General features: G+C 44.9%; 1 protein-coding gene and 1 long non-coding RNA gene across 18 annotated transcripts in view; one reads left to right on the plus strand and one right to left on the minus strand.

Annotated features, from left to right (window-relative positions):
- The window catches only part of LOC128100655 (uncharacterized), an 87855-nt gene extending 69202 nt beyond the window's left edge, over positions 1-18653 (minus strand). For 5 of the 17 annotated variants that reach the window (XR_008214874.1, XR_008214868.1, XR_008214873.1 and 2 more), the window contains exons 1-3: positions 18202-18632; positions 3099-3195; positions 474-611 (exon numbers count right to left, since the gene is read on the minus strand). This is a non-coding gene — a long non-coding RNA (uncharacterized LOC128100655). Of the gene's footprint in view, positions 1-473; positions 612-3098; positions 3196-3924; positions 3950-18201 lie in introns of those variants that run through there. The other 12 variants (XR_008214870.1, XR_008214869.1, XR_008214872.1 and 9 more) reach the window with 11 other exon arrangements.
- Myo3b (myosin IIIB) overlaps positions 1-24856 on the plus strand; it is a 352122-nt gene that overhangs the window by 111256 nt on the left and 216010 nt on the right. The window contains exon 8 of the mRNA XM_052723122.1: positions 22343-22498. Coding sequence (XP_052579082.1) covers positions 22343-22498 — 156 coding nt within the window. The remainder of the gene's footprint in view (positions 1-22342; positions 22499-24856) is intronic.

Here is a 24856-nt window from a genome sequence, read left to right on the forward strand (position 1 = left end):
TGCTGTGACTGTATCCTGTGGCCACATCTTATTGCAAAGGAAGATAAGAAATAGTCCCTGGGTTGAGCAGCAGTGGGTCCAGATCATGACCACCATCCCTAAATGAAGGGAAGAGCATATGAAGAGACAGCCATTGGTATCAAGTCGGTGGGTAGGGAGGGTGCACGATTCCAGAGAGCCAGCAGCCAGCAAGTGGTAAGGCTCAGTATTCTTACTAACAGCCGCTAGGGGTCTGGAGGGAGAATGGGTGGAATCCACTAGGCGGTCATAACAGAAGGGGGTCTGGAGCTGAGGAGGGCTTTTTATCATAACTCCACCCAGGCTGGTCTGGAAGAGATGGAAAACGGGCCACTGGTAGGGATAGTGGAGTGGCTGTGTGGCTAGCTCTCTAGTCGTTAACACACAGAACTTTAACCCCTCAAGACTGCACATGCTGTTCCTCTGTCCCAAGCACTCTTCCCTCTGCTCCTCACCTGGAGCTCGCCTGCTCAGGTAGCACTGTCTCCGAGACAGGAGTCACCGACATCCTCCTAGTGTCCGTCACTGTCTGATCATGCTGGGTGGTGGTACCCCTCTGGAACGGTACCACCCAGAAAATGTTCAACAGAGCCCTGGGAAGAACACATGAGCAGTTAAGAGAACCGAGAAATGAGAGCCAGACCCTGGCCTTGGGCTCCTGCAGACAAGCATGGGACATGTCCCTGTTATGTGAATGTTAGGTTTAACAGGGCCTGGACTTGTGAGAGGCAGGGACTTGAAGCCCAGCTCCACAGAGTGAAGCAGGGAAGAGCAGCTGAATGTTCAGTCTCATGGATGGCAAAGAGGGGGGAAGAGAAACCGTAGGTTTGTTTTTGGCTGGAAGCACAGGGCTCTGGGAAATGGAATTCGTTATAAATCCCCGTATTCCACAAGAAAGGAAACTGGAGGGCTAGGGAGGTGGCTCAGTGGGTCCAAGTGCTTGCTGCCAAGCCTGCCCACCTGAGTGCAAGCCCTTGAACCCATGTAAAAAGCTGGATGTGGTGGTGTGCACTTGTAATCAACACTTCTACCGGGAGATGGAGAGACAGGAATTCCTTGGAAGATCTCTGGCCAGGCAGCCTAAAGTACACACCACAGAGGCAGAAACAAGAGAACCTGCCTCAAAACAGAGTGGAAGACCCCCCCAAAATAGTTTCGTGATCTCCATTTATCCTCTGGACTCCACATACACAGGCATGTATGTGACTGCATTCACACACATGGATGGAATGAGGAAGGAAGGGAGGACGTCCCTCCTGGGGTTTTTCCCAAGAGCTGTGACATTCTCCTGTGTCTACATAGCACCCAGCCGCCTCCTTTCTCCTCTGTTCCCTGGCTGCTGCTGTTCCCAAGGCCCCTTCCACAGTGGGGCTTCCACAGGTGGTGGGGGAAGCAGGTCAGAAGAAAAGCTGGCTCTGGGTCACTTAGAAATGTAATTAGAAAAGGAAATGCAGGCCCATGTGACCAATCCTACATTTTTCCAGCCTGCTGGTGACTTTTAGATGGGATAAAAATAGCAGACATAGCCCTTTGGCTGGAAGAAAGGGCTGCGTGTGTGTGTGCGTGTGTGTGTGTGTGTGTGTGTGTGTGTGTGTGTGTGTGTGTGTGTGTGTGTGTGTTTTGTGGATTTATAATTTACAAGAATAGCATTAAATACAAGCAGTTGCCAGGCCGCCTATTCTATTTTATGTGTTTTCTATTGCCTTCTTGGTATTTTAACTCAGAATTTCCTAAGATTATCAAATGCATGATACTTAGCTGCCATACTGGGTTAATGAGTGAGGAAAATCATAATTGGAATTTTTTGTTATTGTTGTTATTGAGACAGGTCTTGTTATATAGCACAGGTAGCATGGAAATCAAATTCCTTCTGCCTCAGCTGTAGCTGGAGTTTTCTCTAGTCCTGCCTGGCCCACAGTCAGGACAAATCTCTCTCACCCGCCAGTCCCACAGCCGCTCAGACCCAACTGAGTAAACACACAGAGACTTATATTGCTTATAAACTGTATGACCGTGGCAGGCTTCTTGTTATCTAGTTCTTCTATCTTAAATTAACCCATTTCTATAAATCTATACCTTGCCACATGGCTTGTGGCTTACCAGTATCTTACATGTTGGTACTCATGGCGGTGGCTAGAAGCATCTCCTGACTCAGCCTTCCTGTTCCCAGAATTCTCTTCTCTGCTTGTCTATACTTCCTGCGTGGCTACTGTCCAATCAGTATTTTATTTATACAGAGCAATATCCACAGCAATCAGCCTCCTAAATTCAAGGATTACAATGTATGTCATTATGACCAGCATGATTTGATTTTGGATTGAAAGGGTATTTATTGAATTCGAAAATAGTTTTATTTAAAAATAGATATTTTAGCCGGGCGGTGGTGGCGCACGCCTTTAATCCCAGCACTCGGGAGGCAGAGCCAGGCGGATCTCTGTGAGTTCGAGGCCAGCCTGGACTACCAAGTGAGTTCCAGGAAAAGGCGCAAAGCTACACAGAAAAACCCTGTCTCGAAAAACCAAAAAAAAAAAAAAAAAAATAGATATTTTAATGAAATAATGGAAATTCTGCCTTTAAGGAAGTATGGAAGCTTAAATCACCGGGCAGGAACAGTGCTCTGAATACTGGCTTTCACCTCTCAGGCTGTGGTTTGAATGGTATCCCTCAAAATCCACATGATTTAACCCTCAGTATCTCAGATGTGACTTTATATGGAAATAGGCCTTTCCAGATGAAATTACTTAAGATGAATGCATATTGAGGCAGGATGGGTCCTAACTCATTATAATAGGTATCTACATAAAATAGAGAGATTTAGGTGTTGTATTAGTCAGGGTACTCTAGAGTAACAGAACTTACATATCTTGGTCAGTGTTTTTTTTTTTAAGATTTATTTATTTATTATGTATACAGTGTTCTGCGGTTGCTGGGAATTGAGCCCAGGATCTCTGGAAGAGCAGCCATTGCTCTTTACCCCTGAGCCATCTCTCCAACTTTTGGTCAGTGTTCTATTGCTGTGAAGAGACACCAAGACTGTGGCAACTCTTCTAAAAGAAAGTATTTGATTGGGGCTTGCTTACAGTTTCAGAGATTTAGTCCATTTTATCATCATGGCGGGGAGCATGGCGGCATGCAGGCAGACCTGGTGCTGGAGCAGTTGAGAGTTCTACATCAGATCTGCAGGCATCAGGAAAAAAGAGAGACTGTGCTTGGCGTGGGTTTCTGAAACCCCAAATGGATTTCTGAAAACCCACCCCAGTGACAGAATTCATCCAACAAGGCCATACCTCTTAATCCTTTCAAATAGTGACACTCCCTGGTGACCAAGCACTCAAATCTATGATCCCATGTAGGCCATTCTTATCCAAACCACCACAGAAGTAGTCTCAGAGAGAGCATGTGCAGCCTGGACTCAGGCTGTCTCTCACTAAGAGGCTATCAGAAGCTAGAGACCCGTGAGACGAGGAATGTCTGCTGCTGAAGTCACTCAGTTTGTGATACTTCTTATAGCAGCCCCCGGCAATTAACACCCTGTGACTAGTTATAGGACTGCAGGTGATTTGATATTCCAAGCAAGGATAGCAATGTTTCCCCCCCTGCCACAGAAGTAAACGTCAAGGGTTAGCCCTGTGCCACACAGAATCTTCTCCTTTCTTCTTCACTTCTTCTCTTCCTTCCTTTCACTTTCTTTTCTTTCTTTTTGTTGTTGTTTAAGTATATATACATTATTAAGGCTCATGGTAAATCCTCTGTCTCACGCACACTGCAGAATAGTGAAAATGGGGAATTTCTATAATTGTTAATGATTTGTGGACCTTGACAGAGGCCTGGGCATGAAGATGTCTTGGTCACAAAAACCTCAAGAGGAACACATTATCATAGGGAGATATAGCAAACTGACCTCACCTTGTACCCAGTACTGACCAGGAGGTCACCATCAAGCTGCGTTGAGAAGGATCTCATAAGTCACTCTGGTCCCTAGGGATGCAGGCATGGACTAGAGTCATTTAGTGATAGCTGTTATAGGCTTACTGTTGCTCAGTCTTTGCGGTCATAAAGTTTACTTTTTTTTTTTGAGACAGAGTTTCTCTGTGTAGCTCTGGCTGTCTGGAACTCTCTTTGTAGACCAAGCTGGACTCAAACTCATAGAGATTCACCTGTCTCTGCCTACTGAGTGCTGGGATTAAAGGCATGCACTACCACTGCCTGGCTACATTTCTTTTTAATTATGACTAAATTTTCTGCTATTTGAAAATCCTTTGTGGCAAATATATATATAGCTTAATTTAGCCAAAGAAAACCAATTTGCTTATGTTTAGTAAATCCTAAAAGATGCGTGCGAACTAAAACAAATTGTTAGATAAGTTTGAGGAGGTACAAATAATCATTTTTTTCAATAAGCTTTTCCCTGAATGGTGCCAAAGATTGGACTCAGGGCCTCACACATACAACTGTTCTAATCACCGAGCAACACCCCAGACCTTACACTAAGCTTCACCTACAGGTACCATGTGTCTGGCAAGGTGGAACGTACTTTGCCTGTGTGATTTCACCCGATCCTAACTGCTGCTAAACAGGTGGTTGACCACTCACATGGGAAGCCAAGCTTCTTGAGAGATGGGATTCAAACCCAGGTTTCCATGGTGTTCCAATATCTTCTCTGGGGATTAAGATGCTAGCATGTGTTTATGTGTCTAACATTAACCCTTTAAAAGCTATTCTGTGTGTGCCTGTGTTCTTGCTCATGCTGTACATGTGTGGAGGCACCGGGTGGATGTCAGCTGGTTTCTTCTTTTGCTCCACATCATGTACAAGCCAGTGCACATCCTTGACAACTGAACCATAGTCATCACCTCTTGCCCAGCTCAGTCAAGTGTGGAGCTCTTCTATCAAATGGATGCTAAATGATGGAGTGCCAATTTATCATTGACCACGTGAAAAGAGATGCCTCATCGTTGAGTTTTAAGGCAAACTACCTGAAAACGGTTTTCTTTCTCACAATAACAAAACGAAGACCAACCAACCAAACAACAAAATAAAACTTCTCTTTGCTGGAAAAACTCCTTCCTGAGAGAAAAGAGGCTGATGAGATGGGGCTGGAGGAACTGGGAGGCGCTGGTCCAAACTAGGAAGGATGGCACCGTTATAATGGAGCAGTGGATGAGGGGGACGCTCGTCATGGCTGAGGGGTGGTCTGTGTCCAGCCTCTGAGTAACTCACTGCTGACATTTTACATGCAGAAGTGAGTTACTTTACTTTACATGGGTGAAGGCCTGGGATCATACTATGCCTGTGACTTGCTATTGTTTTGATTTTAATAGTCACCTGGAGGAGAATTTTGCAAGCTAAGTGAAGAATAAACACAAATATGAAACTCTGACTTTGCCCTGTATATATAATGAGTTCTGTGCACAAGATGAATTTAGAGTAGCCTGTAAAAATGACTTTAAGAAGTTCTCCCTAGTGACAATTACCTCCTAAGATTCGGCGGTGTATATGGACAGGCTTAGGCTGAAATGCTAAGTGTACGTGTTGACTCTGTTGTTGGCTATAGAATCAAAACTCTGTATTAAACTGGTAATTAGAAAAAGAAAGAAAATGTAGAGGAGCGTTGGTCTACCCAGTTGCTTGTGTTGAGTGGATGCGCTGTGGTGCTCCTATGTTTTAAGTTCTAAATTCTGCCATTCTTGAGAGTTGTATAACTCAAACGCCATTCTTAAAGAAATTTATTGTGGTGGGCAATGGTGACACATGTCTTTAATCCCAGCACTCCGGAGGCAGAGGCAGGCGGATCTCTGTGAGTTTGAGGCCAGTCTGGTCTACATAGTGAATTCAAGATAACCAGAGCTATACAGAAAAACCCTTTCTTGAAAAACAAAACAAAACAACAACAACAAAAAAGAAAGAAAGAAAAGAGAGGAAGAAAGAAAAGAAAAGAAAAGAAAAAGGAAACTTATCACAAGAGCTGCTCATTAAGGGCATTACTTATAGAACTGCATTCCTGGCTGCGCCATCTTAAGATGCATGTGTGTGTCCATGCATGCAAGTGTTTGCATGTGTGTGTGCATGTAAGTGTGTGCTTGTGTGTGCAAGTGTTTGAGTGCATGTGCATATGTGCACACACAAGTGAGTTTGTGTATCCGTGTGTGTGTGGTGTGTGTGTGTGTGTGTGTGTGTGTGTGTGTGTGTGTGTGTGTGTGTACTGTATGCATAAGAACTATGTTAGCCAGTTCTGCTTATATTTCTTCTCTTCTCTTTGGAGCATGAGCGGTGCTTTCCAGAGCTGAGAAATTTAGAGATTAAATGAAGAGACCTGGACACAGAGAAGCAATTTGCATGTATAATCCAGGAGGGTGTTACAAGCTTCCTTTAAGCCATTTATTTGACTTAGGTACCAAAGTAACTGTAATTTAATGCAGAGAATATAGCAAATTATAATGAACAGCTTTCTAACTGCATCCTATGTTCATATGCTAAAATCTGGATACCGGAATTTCAGCAATTGCTGAAATGTATGAAAGTCTCCTTAATATAATGCTTATAAAGCAAAAAGACCCCTTGAACCTCTGCAGTGGCACCATGCTAGTAAATAAGTGTCACTATAACTGTCCAGCAGTAGAATGTATGGCACCAGGAGTGAACGCTAAGGCAAACTGTGGGCTCTAGGTGATGATGATGTCTCCTCTCAGGTTGATCAACTGTAATAAAGTACAGTTCCTGTCCGGGCTGGTGTCAATGGGGCTCTAAGCAGATGGGAGCAGAGAGCAAGAGAGACCCTGTGCCTTCCTTTCAAACTTGTTGGGAACCCGAAAGTGATCTAATAATGAAGCCTTTAGTAAGATAAAAAGGCCTTTACTAGAGTAAGCCTTTAGTAAGATTAAAAAAGGTAGCAGAAAAAAAAAGCCCTGTGCATGTTTCTTCTCTAACTGAAACCATATGGGAATTTATTGGGAAAACGGGAGTTGGTGGCATTCTGTTATTACAATATTTATCATACAGTTATGGAAGGGAGTAATTTATGATCCTTGCTTGCAAAGCCAGATCAATACAGAGATAAATGTCCTTGCCACAATAGAATTTATATCATCCACGTGATAATTGACCACTGTGTCATCTGTCCAATCATTCATTTCATTATCTGATGGGACTAGTGGAAGGCTGATATGGATGTGATTTATTAGTGCACACCAGTGGGAAGCCATTGGTCCAGCTTACCTCTTACCTGTCCTTGGCAGCACAGACCACAGTTGTCTACCTCCAGCTGCAAGAGGCCGCAGAAAAAGTCACCCGCCTTGTCCCACACTGGGCATCTCTTGTTGAATTAGAAGCGATCTTCCATTTCTTACGCTTGTGGAGCCTATCCCATTTCTGCCCCCTAAGCACAGCAGTCTGCCTAGAGCAGCGGAGCTCAGGTAGCTGCTCTAAAGAGAATCTTTATTGTCACTAATTTCAGTTATGTTTTGTGACATTATCATTCCATATCGCCTGTTTATGCTTGGCATCAAGACACATGACTTAAAACTCAGAGCATACTCCAGTACAGGAAAAGGGAATCGATAGGGTCTATGGGGACCAAAAGTTGGACACGTGAGAAAGAAGACCAGAAAGCTCACTGAACAACCCATGCAGGGTTAGTTCCCCAACAGGGGGGGGGGTGGAAAAAAAAAAGAACCGATTCCAGCAGCCCCTTCGGTTCTCTCAGCCCCCTGGGAACACTCACTGCCTGCAGTATCTGTGATTTGCCTTGTGAGGGTTAATCAGTGGGCCTATTATTCAGCAAATTAAAGGCTTGGCTGCCAGAGAGTTCCTTTCAGAAAGGATTAGGGTCTCTGATGAGGCTTTGAAGTAATGGATGGAGCTGTTCTGCTAATGGAGGAGGGCTAAGGACTCCCTGGACTCCCCTGGCAGCCAGTGTGGTGTCTTTATTCAGTCCCTTGCCTAAAAAAAGAAAAAAATATTTTCTCTTGCAAAAATGTGATGCTCACACAAGGCGCTGGATTGACATCCCAGCGGGTGGGGGTCGGGGGGCACTTCTTTCTGTTGTAAGAGTACACACAGAAGTGCTTCCTGGCTGCTGTGGGTGGCAGCGTCCAGAGGAAGAACCATTTCTCCAAAGAGCAGCAACAGGAACCAGTGGGGTCTTAGAGTTTATTGTCCTTTAAAAGGCTTTGGCTCGGAAGTTGTGCTGAAGGGCTAGCAGGTGACAGGCATGGTGATGGTGGTCTGTGTCCTCAGGACCACTGAGCAAGGCAGCCAATAGCTTTGCAAAATGCTGATTTGCATAAAACGTTGACAAGTACCTATTATCTGACGAGACCGCCGCCCCCTCCCCCCGCCCCCGGCTGTTATGGAAACCAGGCTGGTTCATTTCCCCCAGTTTCATGTCTATGCCATCCATAAGAGCCATGGAGCTGGCAAGTGGCCAGAGAAGTGTTTAGTCCACGTCCATCTTCACCAAAAGAGCAAGCATTCAAAGAGGAGCACGGAGTGTGGGTGTCGGTGTTACCAGGATCATCGAAGTCGTGGGCCATTATTGCTCTTTACCAAGCTCCCTGCCCCTGCTAGGCATTAAATTCTGAGATGGTGGCTGGAGCCTCTGGTGGCTGGAGTGGTGTCATGCTCTGGACACACACACACACACACACACACACACACACACACACACACTCCCCAACAGCCCCAGCTCTCTTCTTTGGGACTTAGTCATTCTTTTCTTTGAGTTGCTTTCTACCCATGGGCCAAACTCTGGAATCTTCCTTTTGCCCTTTGCAACAATCAGGATAAGTCTTGGCATCCGCCTTTCCTTGACTCCATTGATGATGTGCACTGAGCATTGCACTGTACAGATTGGGAACACGGGGGCCCAAGCCTGGAATGGCTCACCGACTCTCTAGTAGAGTTAGGCCCAGATTAAGATGGGGAGCTCTGTACTGGCCACCCAGGAGAATGTTTTTACTGGATGGTTCCAGGCATGCCCCAGGATTGGAGAGTGCTGTAAGAAACAGCCTTAAGAGCTGTGTGGCCATGCTCAGTGCAGGGCTGTTGTATCCACTACCCTGCAGGCTCATTACACATTCCTGTGGCATGCTGAAAGATATTTTCTTCAGTCTCACCACCAATGTCCATGTCTTTCTGCAGTCACGGGAGCAGCTGGGCTGTTCGCAAATCACAGATTACAAAATACATGGAAGAGACATTTCCCCTTTCACATTGTCTACTAGGAAGCTGCAAGTCAAATTTGTGTCCACCCTCAATAAAGTCATTTATTTGGTATTTTTGTTCCTATTTTCCTTACGGAGTTTCTCCATTGCTTTATCAATTTTTCCCTTGGCTTACATTATTTTTATGTTGCCTTATTGCATGTATCTTTGTATGTTTAAGCACATATTTTGTCCTTACATTATTTCTGGAACAAGATAAAGTATTAAAAATCAACTGTGTGCCCAGCTAGGGAGAAAGCGAGGTGAAGGGACTGCTTTGAAACACAGTCTGGGGTTTCCCCAAAAGATAACTCGAAAGTTATCATCATCCGATCCAGCAATTCCACCCCTGCATACCTTCCCAGGAGAAGAAGACAAACCACATAAGTGAATATTTCTAATAAGCTGCAGATGGTAGCACATGACTGTACTCCCTCTACTAGGAAGGTAGAGGTAGGCGGATCTCAACTGAAGGCTAGCCTAGGCTATACAGTGAATTAGATGCCAGCCTAGGCTTCATAGTGGGATCTCTGTCTCAAAAGCCAACCAAGCAACCAACCAAATAAACAACAACAAATATTCCTTACACCATTCGTTTAAAATTGTTTTAAAAGTGGAAATAAACCAAAGCCTACCCACTGATAGATGAGAAAATGTGATGCATTCACACAATGGAAGATTATTTTTAATAAAAGGAATGAAATATTAATGTATGCTGAAGAACCCTCAAACTATGATAAGTGGAAGAAGCCAATCCCACAAATTATATAAATGCTCAGATCTAGCAAATTCATGGAGACAGAAAATAAATTAGTTATTGCCTGGGATGGAGGCAGTTCAGGGAAACGGGAAGAGACTGATAATGGATGCAGAATTTCTTTGTGGGGTGATGAAGTCAAACGTTGGTTATAGTAATGGCCGCCCAACTATGAACATACTAAAGATCTTTGGATGGCACATTTTAATGGCTGAACTGTGTGGTTGGTGGGTTATACCTCATTAAAGTTTTGCTATGAAGTCATTTTTAGTGTGTCCTGGCATGGAGGCAGAGGCAAGGGGATCTCTAGAGTTCAAGGCCAGCCTGGTCTACATAGGAATTCCAGGTTAGGTAGGATTGCACAGTAAGAACTGTCTCAAACAAAGAAATAAGAAAGAAAATTGTAGACAATGACTAGCAGTTGTTCATTTTATAGAGTAGTTTTTGCTGGTTTTCTTTCACTTAATTTTTTTTATTTTTTTATTTTTCAAGACAGGGTATCTCTGTGTAGCTTTGTGCCTTTCCTGGAACTCACTCTGTAGCCCAGTCTGGCCTCGAACTCACAGAGATCTGCCTGCCTCTGCCTCCCGAGTGCTAAGATTAAAGGCGTGTGCCACCACCACCCGGCTCTTTCACTTAATTTTTACTTAGTGCTAAGTGTGTGCATTTGACAGTACTGGCTTTTAACAGGATCTGCTGCTGGGTTTGGGATTATGAGTCTTTGTAGCTAAGTTGGGTGGCAAGTTCCCTGTATGTTATTTGGTCTGGTGTCCTTGATCTACTAGTCAAGCTTTGAGGTGGCTCAGAAGCAGGTGCCATGCCTGAGAAATAAGGCTGGCCATCCTGTGGTCACTGTTTCGTCTTTCAGTCTCCTCCACCCTTGCCATCTTGAATTCTGTGAATGAGAGTAAACAAGGAAGTCAAGAGACCCAGAGAGCTGTAAGGAGAGAGAATGATCTAGAAGGAAGGTGGCAGCGGTCCAGAGCAGCATCATCTGTGGCTGGGACAGATCCCTTGGGAAGAGTGAGAGCCAAACTGAGACTAGGGAACTGGTAATGGCCAGGCCTTGGGGGTCCTTTGCAGGGGGCGGGGTTTAGTGGATGGCGAAGGTAGGAGATAGATTTTTATGTTCACAGAGATCTAGCTGCTGGTCCTGCTGTCAAATTGAAGTTTGCTTAAAAGTCCACTAGTGACTGCTTCTTCTACATTGTCAACCGGTCCTCACGCTCCATAGCAACAACCATCATCTTTCTCCTCCTGCATCCTCTGTCCAAACTATGTCCTTCCTAAAGAGAGCCCTGTTCTTACCAACTGATTCTCTACCATGTTGTCAGTCTGTTTCCTAAAGCAGAGACACCCCTGGGCCTCCACAGGGGACTCCTGAGCCCTTCATCTGACTGTCTCTCCCTTGTACTTCCTCCCAGTGTCCACTCTGTCCTTTAAGAACATCACCTGTCATGTGAAACAGTTGTCCTCACAGCTAGAGCTGTTTACTTCTTTGGGGTTATGACAGGCCCTAGACTTGAACTACCATTGCTAACCCATCTATTCTGCTGCTTGTTTCCACATCCCACGAAAGCAAATGTCTGACCCTAGACACCTCTGTCCTCAGCACTTGATGTAATGCCCGTCATGGTAAACGTGCATGCATGTTTATGAAGGAACCACAATGTCGGTCTCACCTAGCCCTTCGGCTACTCATGTGTGTGAGTTGGTATTACCCCAGATACATAAGTTTCTCATGGAAACCCCCGCCCCAGTCCTGAGTATTCCTAGGCAAGCCCTTGCCATTGGGGTGGAGCTGGTTGTTCAGTTGTCTTAGGGACTGCCTAAGTGTTATCTATTCCTTGCCCTCAGAGGTAAAATGCATACAAATGAGAATTATGGATTGAAGTCAAGGCAGGGTGGCCAGCAGGATCAAGAGAAAGAAAACAATTCAGATGTCCCCGGGCACGGAAGCCTGTGCTAAGAAGCCGACCATGACTGTTCGTCAAAATGGAAATTGATTTTTAAGTCAAAGAAATGACCCAGACATTCAAAAACAAGAGTACCCAAAAGCTAGAACTTAAAAACACTAAGGGTTTTTCTTTTGCTGAATTGTCAGACCCCAAAAGTCCCCTCTCCCCCAAATACCACAAATTCTGCTTAAGGACATCTCCTATCAAACAGAAAATTTGTCCTCAATAGTAGGAATCACATGGAAAGCCATGGATTAATTACCCATCTGACTGAACTCCTCAAGTTAGATTTGTACAATACTGGACCCAGTCTAGATAGGTGGGTAATTAAGGAGACAGCAGACCTTAACAACAAAGAAAAGCTAGTGTTATGGTACACTGGTCTTCTCTGAAACTCAGGTGCTGCAAATGTGGTCATGTGGAGATGTAGGGCCTCTCGGGGGGCGTCAGGTCATGAGGGCTCCTCTCCCATGAGTGAATCGCCTTCTGCTATGTGAGCATGACACATCCTTCCTTTGGGGAAGCCATGTTGGAAGCAGAGAACATTCTTCATCATGGATGTGAACCTTCCTGTGTCTTGATCTTGGATTTAACAGTCTTTAGGACTGTGAGAAAATAAATTTCTTTGCATCTCCATCTGCTTTCTTTAAATATTGTCACAGCAGTGCAGAGTGGACTACAGACTGTATCTGTGGCACTCCTGCTTGTCGGGTGTGCCATGACTGCCTTCCTCCCCAATCGCTTGGTACAGTGGCTGACCACAGAACCAGCATTTATGGAGTGCTTATCATATAGCGAGCAATGTGTAACCATTGCCTTACTTACGCTCCACAACAACCCTGTGTCCAATAAGGAAATAAAAACAGGAACTCAGTGAACCTAAGTAAAACTTATATATCACTGCATAGCTCTACGAGTGCTAGATTTGTCCTCGGTACCTGACTTAATGCATATCATTGCCCCAGTGTTTTTAAAAATATGCCGTGCTCGGGAGAACAATGGGTTTTGTCATTGAATGAATCATTTAAATGCATCAACAGACTATTTAGAAAGTGCTGTGTCGATGTGGGCAAAGGTTCCCAGAAGGCTTTGACTAGGAAGGCTGATCGATTAGTACATCCGTGACTGTGGAGAGGTGGGAATGTTGCGGGTCTAGGACCCAGTTACAAATTATCTTGTCTGACTGTCCTGCAGTTCAGTCTGTAGACCTGGCCTTGAACTCAGAGATCTACCTGCCTCTGCCTCCCGAGTGCGGGGATTAAAGGCGTGCACCACCACCGCCCGGCTGTCTTGGGTTCTTTAACAGCCACCATCTCCTTCTGAGTGTGACCTAACATCCTTGTGGCCATCAGTGAAACCTTTTGAGATGCATTAACTTAATAGACTACTAGATGCCCTCAAACCAAAGCTAATGCCACTGGATAGAATCTGAGGCCTAAGGAAGATGGCCTCTACCACTTCGTTGTGACTTACCTACATGAAACTTCCCGAAATATATTTGAACAGCACCTTGATTTATGATTTTTCTTTGTTTTATTATTATAAAGCTTGATAAAACTATTACCACGTTGGAACACGGTATTTAAAAAAACGTGAATCTGTGTTCTGGACCATGGTCACTCCCATTTGGCTCCAGGACAAACCATGGTTTTCTTTCCTTTGAGGTGAGAGCTGTGTCTCTTAAACACAGATTTGGCAGCTCCTGGATTATCTTGTTCTGACCCACGTGGCTTCTGGGGTCAGCTACCACCTCTCCAGCGCTCCTAGTCTTCCTGGGCTGCTTTAAGCAAATCTCTCTTTAATTTTCACCTTAAGTGAAGACCTCCCAAGACAGCCATGGTTGACATCTGATTTTCTGGTCAAGTCTGAAGGATCTCTAGCCAATCCCTGCCATTGCAAAGACCCAAGAGGCAACCTTAGCTGTGCTGAACAGCAGTGATGACAGCTGCTATAGTCCCCTGAGAGAGAAGTCCGGGATCCAGTGCTCCACGGCCCGGTGGCTTGGGATTTTGGATGCCTTGTCTCCATCACATGAGATGGCTCAGACAGTGAGAGCTTGCTGTGCAAGCAAGAGGGCTGAAATTCCTATTCTCAGCAGCGACATAAATTTGGGACACAGTGGTGCACTCCCGTGATCCCAGTGCTGGGGAAATGGAGACAAGAGGACCTCTAGGCCTAGCTGAACAGATGAGTTCCAGGTTAAGTGAGATAACTAGCCCCCCCCAAAATAAGCTTACAACAACTGAGTAAGACACTTGACACTGACTTCTGCCCCCCACATGCATGCACAGGCATGTACATTTGCACATACACATGCACATCATAGACACACACATACCTGCAGACACACAAGAAGGAAATCGTCAGTTTCATTGCAAAGTGCTTTTCATCAGAACCCAACTGAGACAGTAAGAAGCATGGTAGTAGTGAAGGACCACCAGTTACTGACCAGTTACTGCCCTCAAAATGCCCTTAGTCCTGGGGCACAAAAATTGAGACATTTGGGTTAGGGAGATAGTCCAGTGGGTAGAGATACTTACTGGGAAAGCCTGGAAGTCTGAGTTTAATCCTTGGAACCCAAATAAATATTTCAAGAGAGGAGCAACTCCACAAAGTTGTCCTCTGACCTCCATGCATGTACTGTGGCACATGCTTCAAGGCATGCATTGCATGCATGCACACACATAATAATAATAATAATAATAATAATAATAATAATAATAATAATAATAAATTAAATTTATAAACGTTTTTTGAGATCTTCCTCGGCTGCCGCTATATCCAGCAGAGGGCACGCTTGTAATACATCCATTACAGAAGGTAGCACTACCATCAGCAAAATAAAGTTGCCACCTCCCTCAGCAAACTTTTCTGTGGCCTTTTCTTGGACACACTTCTGCTTCCCCCTCATCATGTCCCCTCCTGTCGCTTGGCTGGCCTGCTGTTAGTGGCCATTCATTTAACATTTCTGGGTTGTTCCTCAGAAACCTGCCCCCGACCCCCACCCCAGAGCGATTCTGCCTATTCTCTCCTATTGGGGAGGGAGCAGACTATCCTTACGCAAGTGGTGCTTGAGAATCTAAAATTTTTGTTAGCACATCTCCTGAACTAAGAACACAGCCAACTCTTAGTCTGGATTTTTCTAATTATTTAAATCTCCAAGGGATCAGAATGAGAAAGGTGAAGGGGTCTCTGTATTGGTGGGCTTCACTCCAGTCACATCTGGGGGTGGTATGTGTCAATGTGCCACAGTTCTGCCTTTGGGAGGTCTCTACTCCTGGGCTCTGCTTCTGTGAATGGATAGTCTCCAACCACAGTGTGTATTCTTACCTCTGGAGGCAGATCCTACCCTGTGGACTGCAGATGCAATGGTTTGGCTTCAGACCACCCTGCATGTTTTCTCTCCTCACTTCTTTACCTTGTTTGGGTCATCTGTAGAGGAGGGGAGTAGCTCTTCATACCTCAGGCTGGGGGTTGAGGCAATGCAGTGTTCTATCTTTTCTCTTCCATGACCTCACCTTGGTCTGTGGGTGTCAACCACTTTGCCTACCACTCAGACTCACTTCTTTCTCTTTCTACCTCTTTGCCTCCCTAGCCAGGACCTCAGGAAAGCTGGCAACTGCCCAAAGTCCTCTGCTGTCTTAGTCAGTGTTCTATTGCTGTGAAGAGACACCATGGCCAAGGCAACTCTTATAAGAGAAAGCATCTAACTGGGGACTTGCTTATAGTTTCAGGGAATTAGTTCATTATCATCATGGTGGGAAGCATGGTGGCATGTAGATAGACATGGTGCTGGAGAAGTAGCTGAGAGTTCTACATCTGGATCCTCAGGTAGCAGTAAGAAAGACATACTGGGCCTGGCTTAGGCTTTTGAAATCTCAAAGCCCACCTCTAGTAACACACTTCCTCCAGCAAGGCCACACCTCCTAATCCTTCTCAAGTAGTGCCACTCTCCAATGATTAAGCATTCAGATATATAAGCTTATGAGGCCATTCTTATTCAAACCACCACATCTGGCCTTCTGACCTCCTGATGGCACAGACTCTGTTCTCATTACAGATTTCCTCCCTGATGGGGAGTACTCTGAAGTACCCCTCCTGCCTTCTCAGAGCTTTTACACTTAGCAAATAAAAGCCGTTCCACTCAGACTGTTTTCTGTACAGCTGCCTGGCTGAGTTTGCAGCCATACATCTCATTTACAAGACTCACCTCCCCACCCCAAGCATGAAGTTAGCATGTCATTCCAGGTCTCAACAGTAAGACCTCAACACATCATTGAAAGCCTGTGCATATGTTTTAGGAAATGAAATGTGGCTAAATACTTCAGCACACAGAAAGGAGGTTGTTCGTTAAAATCATATAAGCAATGTCACCCTCCCCCCACCCCCCCCACCCACTGCCTCTTGGCGACATTAGTCACTTTGGGAAGATGCCTATGTTTGTCAGTCTTGGTTTTCAGAATGGAAATTTTCTTCCAAGGCAGAGCACCACAGGCTCTGCAGCTCAGCCTATAATTACCATATCCTCGGGAGGATTTTTCTCCTCCTGCCAGTCAGGCTTCTGTGTGAGGATGATAGGAAACTCTCGGCAGCAAAGTGAGTCATGGGCCAGGGAAGTGTTTGCTCGGATCAACAGTATTTGGGTGTCCTGTACCAACGGGGATACTTCATCTAAGCAGCAAGCCTTAAGAAGGCAGCAGACAGTAGGAAAGACGAAATATAGACAAAGAAATGAGAGGGGATGGATGAAAATCGTGGGTTTTGATGTAGCGTGGTCCCACTGTGTGGGAGCAGATTGCTCTCCTCCTGTTTGGTTTTTGTTTTTTTCTTTCAAGCTCATTTTAGTATTTTTAGTATTTGCTTTTTCAGCGGCTCTATATCAAGTGGGTTTATTTATGGGTAAATCTTGATTCTTGGTAAATAGCTCCCCTAATGCACAGGCATCTGGGGTTTCAGTCATGAAATGTCAGGTTACAGGGACGATGCAGCTGCATCTCCAGGGCATCACCCACACCCCACACCACACCCCCAGTCCTCCACACTCCCACACCCCAACCCCCAACCCCCCACACCCCAGCTCCCCAACCCCCAATCCCCCACCCTCCAGCCCCCCACACCCCAACCCCTAACCCCCCACACCCCCAGTCCCCCACAACCCCCACACCCTCAAGCCCCCACACCCCTGGCTTCCTAGTGTCAGATCCCAGCATTGCTTCTTGCTTTTTGTCTGTTTTGGCTTACTGCAAATAGCAGCAACAACCTGTGTTTAATGTGGGAACACAAATGAATTCAGAGAATTAATCTTAAGCCAAGAAAATATGATGGGAAGTGCTAGAATTTCAAATCAGGTACTGAATGGGTTTCCTTCAAGGCTGAAGCTTGCTCTATTTTTCTTCTCATGGGTTTTTCTATCATAATCAAGCTGTCAAATGTGGCCTTGTAAATTCAGGGTCTCTTATTGCTCAGGATATAAATATGATTTTTATCATATTTTACTTTGAGTCCCTTATCACAGAAAAACCACATCTAAATCTAACTTTTAAAAAAGAAAAAATAAAATAAAGAGATTAAAAGAACACATCAGTGAAAGATTTTACCTAGGATTTAGTTTCCCTAAAGCCAGTCCATGTTCAATTTTATTTTTCCTTAAGTGAAAGACTCTGAGAAGAACTGACCAGGGCCAACCACATCCCCAGTTTGAAAGATTTCCTCCTGTGGAAATAAGAGCTTATGGATATCCCAGGTACAGTGACAGTTAGGGACTCATGGGTCTTGCCTTGGTCTTCTAAGGGGAGAACTCATCTCTGTCCCTCATTCTGAAACTACAGCACTAATCAGGGCTTACAACAGAACTTCCAAGATGGAATCTGTGGAATATGGCCCACTAACAGCAGGAAAATGAAAAAGAGAAAAAGAAAACACGTCTATGGGGCTGGAGAGGTGGCTCAGTGGATAAGAGCACTGGCCACTCTTCCAGAGGATCCTGGTTTGATTCCCAGCACCCACACGGCAGCTCACAATTATCTATAACTCCAGCTCCAGGGCTTCTGACACCCTCACACAGATGTACATGTAGGCTAAAACACCAATGAACATAAAATAAAAATAAATTAAAAAAAATGTCTATGGCCAAGTAAGCTTGGAAACATTGACTCAAACAAAATTATTTTCAAGAAAACCCCAATGCTTATTAAACAAACAAACAAACCAAAAAACCTTTAATGTACTCAAGCATTTTTAATTTAAAAAAAAAAAACCTCAGACTTACTTGGTTTAGAGGATCACCAGTGTTCTCCAAACTTGGTTTACCAGGAAACTATTTCTGTTCTTCTGGCTGTGAAAAGTACATGGAGGCTGTCGGGGTTCCTATCCCTATTGATAGCCAGTTTCGTCTTCATCTATTAACTCTCTGCTTGGAAATGAAGAGCTGAAAACCCTGAGCAAGCAGAGTAGGACATCGCTCTTCAAAGTCTTAAGCAATAATGGTTATTCCTTAGATTTGGTAAAAGGACAAAAGACAAAAATTGCCCTTAGGTATTCAAAAGTGGCAGCTTGAACAGCGAAGGTGGGTGATCTGATGGTTTCCTAGTTACTGATTGCACTCCTTAGCTAGTGCTGCGTGCCACACTGATTGATGTTGCTGCACTTAGGAATGCCTCCTGCCTCTCCCCCATCAATCTAATTCCTTCTACTTCTCCCTAACCTGGCTCAGGTCTTGCCAGCTCCAGGAAGTCCTCCATGAATGGAGGTCTCTAACACCGCCTCCCCCGACTGTATTGTTTGGCACACTGTAGTTCGCTGAACATTACAGAGTAGAAAGAGCCCTCCTTTGGGAGTTGGCCCAGGGCCTCGTCACTAACAGGATAACCTTTGGTTCTTCACATTCTCAAATGAGATTAGAGTAGGAAAATCTCGGCCAGGTGTCATGGTGCATGCCTGTAGTCCTTGTAGTCCGGAAGCCGAGGCAGGAGGATTGAGAGCTTTGAGGTCAGCTTGGGTTACGTAAAGGACTCTTGTTGAAAAACAAGCAAGCAAACCCAAAGAAAAGAAGATTGAGGCTTGAGGAGGTGGTTCATTTGGTAAAGTTCCTGCCTCAAAAGACACAAGGACCCAAGTTTGAATCCCCAGGACCCACATAAGCGTGGGCACACAGCAAACACCCAGTGCTGGAACAGCAGTAGGGTGAGAAAGATGGATACCTAGCTTTCACTGGCCAGCCTGTCTACTCAGTCAGTGAGCTCCAGGTTCACTGAGAGACCTGTCTCAAAAAATAAGATGGAGAACAATTGTGGAAGGCAATAAGGTTGACTTCTGGCTACCATACACATGTGCACACACACCCGTGTGCACACAAGAACACACACACACATGAATATGTACATATTCCCGCCCCCCTTGTAAGTAGAAAATCTTGATCTTTATGGCTTGAAAACCCTGTATTTCTGGTTTTGGTTGCTTTGTTCTTTTGGGACAGGATCACATGGAGTCCAGGATGACCTGGAAGTCACTAACATTCTGAAAATGACCTTGAACTTCTTATCTTCTTTCCTGCTCTTCCCAAGTGCTGAGATGACAGGCATGCACTGCCTTGCCTAGTGTTTTTCTGTTGTTTGTTTTTTTTTCTAAGTACATAAGCAAACACCAGATTTTACCGTTTCCTATGGTTCTCTGGTCCTCCCATCTTTCCAATTAAATTTATTGTAGGTGCTTGAGGATAAACATCATAATTGTTCATGCATTAGTTTATTTCATCTAATTCTGGTGCGGCGTAATAAATGTTTGCTGAGTAAATGGAATGAGATGATGCCCTGTTATCTGGCAGACAGGGCTTTGGCCTCTGTCTGTCAATATAATAATAATTCCCTTTCAGACTTGGGCTTTGCCCCTGTGCGAACAAGGTATGCAGGGCTGTTTGTGAATTAAGGCAATGCTCTCAAGGTCTTCTTGTCCTTCCCCTAAAAAGGCTCCCTGTGCAGCTGGATTTGTCTCCGTGCTGTTTAGCATTCCTCCCAGGCACACTCAGCTTCTCTCCGTGGATGCCATGGCGTGGTGTTCCACCCACTCCAGTCTTATGAGAAGACTAACTCATTGTCTTCCGGGGCGTCGTGCCCACCATCTCTTAGATGGCTGTGCTGCCGTCTCCCTCACCTGATTCCCTCTCTTCGCTAGCCATGCCCTTCTCGAACCCACTCTGGGAGCTAAAGCGAGACCTTCTCCAGGACAGCAGATGCTCTTGTCTCTTGCTGGAAGCCCTGCTTCATGGGTAGATACGAACACTGTGGGACAGGACAGATGTCCTACTGTTAACTGCAAGGGACAGACTCTCCAAGGCTACCCCCAAACTGTCCGCAGGCCTCTCCTGAGGGCCTCACCTGAGCACCTGTCTCAGGGAGGAAGGTGGAGGTGCATTCCGCTCACTGCCCGTTTCATGTGCCATGAACTATTTTATGCTGTCACTTAGTCCGTGTTGGGCTTTGCCCGTGAGTGTCTGTGTGTGAAGCATTGGTAATAGTTACCTGGGAAGGAAGGTTTCTCTATTTTACCTTTTCTTTTCTTCCTCAAAAGAAATGTGTGTGTGTGTGTGTGTGTGTGTGTGTGTGTGTGTGTGTGTGTGTGTGTGTTGCCTGATGAGGCCAGAAGAGGGCGTTGGATCTCTGGGAGCTGGAGTTACAGGCAGTGGTGAACCACCCGACGTGGGTGCTGGAGTCAGAACTTCGGTCTTCTCTCCAAGAGCAGTAACTGTTGAGCCGTTGGGTAGATCCTGGACTACCATCCTACTGCATTCTGAGGATCCAGGTCTGTCTTCATCAGCCCTCAGGAGACACATGGCCGTTTTATTTTAGGGATTTTTATGTACCACACTTAAGCCAGGAGGGAAGAACATCACCTGGATTGCCAACCAGACAGCCCTCTTGAGTTCCTTCTTTTCTCAGCAGTGACTCAAATGTGTTTTCCTTTGACAGTCGACTACACAGACCCATGAATATACATGGAATCCAGTGGCGACTGCTCATGAGAAGACAAGAGCCGTCTTTTGTGAAATGTGCACTGGTTTTGTATTGTTGCTAGGAAAAATAATAGGCTATACAAAGCACCCTGGACCGATAAAAGCCAAATGATTGATTTCTCCCTCTGGCAAGGTGGAGATGGTATTTATAGTCTTGTGGGCATCCTTCTGGAGATGTTCTGTGTGCGGTTGGCTTTTCCAACTGCCAGCTCTGGCTCTCACAGCCCCCGTGCCATTCTGAAATGGACTGACCCAGGGAAGTCACCAAGTCCTTCGGGACTAGAAGGTGAGGGATGGATGGGAAAGTGTTTTGAAGTGAAAATTGCAAAGCTTAAAGCTCGTGTAAATCTGACAACTGGGGATTGCTGTGAAGGATTCTGCTTAAATGCTCTGTCAAAGATGCTCCGAGGGTCCTGAACTACTTACTGCTTGTGAGGACTTTGGGTTGCTGCTTGGCATGCCTCTGCGGGAAAAAGCAGAGCTGTTGGTGACACTGAGTGGGCAGAAGGGCATTCTGTATCTATCCCTAGTCTCCAGTGTTAGCTTGAGATGGAAAGATGTTGAAACTTCCTCCTCTGACTTAAGGCGGCTACTCAGAATAGAAGGACAAAGGTAACTGGAGGGGTATTCATCAGATTCCATTTCACTAGCGATTTCTGTGTGTCAAAACCATCTTAGCACAGAGCATACAGCAACAGGTATTGAGTCATTGTTTTCTTTAGATAGGTCATTGAGTCCAAAAGATAAAGCCGATCCTCAGATGTGGTTCTAACCGGACTGCTGCAGAGGTGTTGAAATGGAACCTGGTGTTTACCATTTTGAATGGACTTTTTGTTCCCACTTTGCATAATTCCATCAAAATTCTTCAGAACTATGTGCTAGTCACTTCCTGTTCTGGGCCTTCTCTGTTCTCTAAAAACATTAGGAGTCAGTGCCTGGGCTTTTCTCTCCCTTGCAGGTTCCTTTTTTCCCTTACAAGCTCCTAAACAACCCCCGCCCCCAAGCGCCGCACACCTCTGAGTAAGAACATCTCTATGAGATTAGTTGAAGTGATAGATCTTAATCCTATGTGCTCCCAAGATAAACTTCCTTCTCTTGAAAAATGCTTTTCTGTAATGAAAAATAAGACAGAAATTTTTCTAAGCAGTCTGTTTTTCCAATGTTTTAAATACTTCATGGTAAAGAGCTTTTATTATTTACTTATGACAATCTAAAGTAGATTGCTGATGTTTTAACTAATTCAATTAATAGAATTTTTCCACTTTCTGGTATATATTTCAAAGGAAAGAGCTTGTGGGGTTAATGATCAAGTGTATCATCAAGCTTCCTCTCTCCTATATTCCCAGGGAAAGGGAATGTCAAATGCTACATGTTTGAATTATTTGTTGATTTTTGCAAACAGGTGTCTTATTAAAGATTTTGAAAAGCGGCCTTCAGTGACCCATCTCCTGGACCACCCATTCATTAAAGGAGCTCAAGGCAAGGTTTTGTTTCTGCAAAAACAGCTGGCCAAGGTGCTCCAAGACCAGAAGCATCTGAACCCCGTTGCTAAAACCAGGTACAGTTCTGGTGTCAGTCTGGCGTCCTCCTCCGGGGGTCTAGGAGAAGGGTGTGGCTGTGCTTTGATTCACCCCACATCTTAATTGGTAACAAGCACATCCTTGCAGTTTTTCAGAGTTTCATGTGTATATCTTGAAGCATGTCCTGTGGATGAGTACGCAGGATTCAAAAACTGCCTATCTGGATTCCCGTGACTAATTTCTCAAATGACTGAAATCTCGTTGTCCTCATGTTCAGTTAGCACTCATTAAAAATGTAGTTACATTTAATGCAAATATAACTGCAAACCAGCCGTGGCTGAAATCATGTGAGAAGTCTTGACCTGGATATTGGAGAGCTGGGAGCAGACACAGACTACGAACAGGCTGTGCAAAGAGTGTGCTAAAATGTCAGAGACTTTTCCTCGGATGGGCGCTGAGCCCATTTTCTCTTTAGTTTTAAAAAATCTGTAGAGTTATTCTAGTTTTCTTTTTCATATATTTTGTCTGCGCTATCTAAAGCAACCAGGACTCCTTCTACATGGCTCTATCCATGCCCCTTGGCCCCCATTCTTAAAGGGCAGATTTTTTTTAATGTTTATTTTTAGGGATGGGAACAAGTCTTTAAAAACTCTATTCTGTGTGTATCTCTATGAAACAGATCTTTGATTTCTGTCCAGAGGGTGGCAGAATTTCTCTTTAAGAAAAAAAAATTTAATTGCAAACAAACCTCCTCTGCCCAGCAATTACTTGGTTTTTTATATCTGGTCAGAATGGAGATAAGCACCAGTCCAGTATTATTAAAAGAACATTCAAAGTAGCGGATGTAAAGACAATAAAACAGCGCAAGTCAGTTCTGGAGGTATCCCTGTGTTTTGCAGAAACCCGTTTACAAACCAAAAGTCAAAGCCAGGCTTGCCAGAGATGGAATTTCAAGGTGACTGTGTTGTGCTGATTTTCTCTGTTGTCACAAGTTTGTGCTTAGGATAATGCAAAGCAAACATTTTCTTATGGGTTCCTCCCTCCCGTGGCCATTTCTGTGTCTGTGGCTAGGGACAGGGCAGAGAGACGCAGGCATTTTTGTGACTTGGTTCCTTTTGAGGCAGTAGGAACTTGTGCTTAAGGCCAGGGGAACCAAAAGCCGCCTTTCCTTTAGTTTCTGTACATGAGCCTCCTCCAAAATGAAGACAAAATACAGACACCCGTGAACCAAGCCCAAGGAAAGCCAGCCTTTAAGTGTTGAGGTCAGACCCAGCTTCTTATCCAATGGCTTCTACGATGGCTCTCAGACTTACCAAGCACGGTACTACTGCCTGATCTTGCCTGTCCAGTTCTACATTCTCATTTTAAACATTTTCACCCCATCGGAAAATAGTGATTCCGTGCATGCTCAGGCCCTTGCTCTAATTTCTCTTTCTCTTTGCCAACTCTTTTGATGTCAGAAGCCTGGTAGGTGGCAAAGGCTTTTCAGTCTTTGTAATCTCCAGTTTCATTCCTCCAGAGTTTGTGTTCCTTTGAACATCCGTTTAAAAAGATACAGCCTCACAAATATGTATCAGAACGTTGCACAGCCCCTTCCTTGGGAGGTAGGGAAGTGAATTCCAAAGGGAACACCGAGTAATTGACACTCACTCTGCCATGACCCTTAGCAACTGGCTAAGGGGTTGACTGTAAAGCTGTTTTCTGAACCCACCAGGAAAAGCTCTCCGCTGTCATTTACTGCTGGCGAGCCAATCTCTCTAAAGCTGTGGGTTTTCAGTAAAGGTGGAGGAAAAAAGGCTAACAGAGGTGAGAGCAGGGATGACTGAGAAAATAGCCCCCTTATTTCTCTGCAATGATGTTCACACAGCAGGCAGGACAAGCCGGTGATTAAAACCGCCAGCTGTGCCAGATTTGGGCAGGAGCTCAGCGGCTGGCTGGAAAAGTTCTTCAACTTTTTCTCCTTCTGAAGTTCCTTCTACAGAACGGGGATTATTTTGATGGTGGATTGAATCTACACATAAAAGGTTAAGATGGTTCTAGCTACAGTGTTAAATGTCAATAAATGTTGGTTGTAGAAAACAAAAATCTGTGCATAGTCTGTTTGGGGTCCTCCACTTCCTCATAACACTGCAGTCTTAGTCAGGATTTTTATTGCTCTGATGAAACACTACTACCCAAGGCAACTTGGGGAGGAAAGGGTTTGTTTTACTTATTCCTCATTATCCCTGTTCATCATCAGAGGCACTAAAGGCAGGAAATCAAACAGGGCAGGAACCTGGAGGCTGGAGCTGATGCAGAGGCCATAGAGGAGTGCTGCTTACTGGCTTGTTCCTCATGGCTTGCTCAACCTGCTTCCTCATAGCACCCAGGACCACCACCTCAGGGGTGGCACCACT

The sequence above is a fragment of the Peromyscus californicus genome, unplaced genomic scaffold, assembly GCF_007827085.1.
Source record: "Peromyscus californicus insignis strain IS unplaced genomic scaffold, ASM782708v3 Scaffold_7__1_contigs__length_154581171, whole genome shotgun sequence".
Taxonomy (NCBI): Eukaryota; Metazoa; Chordata; class Mammalia; order Rodentia; family Cricetidae; genus Peromyscus; species Peromyscus californicus.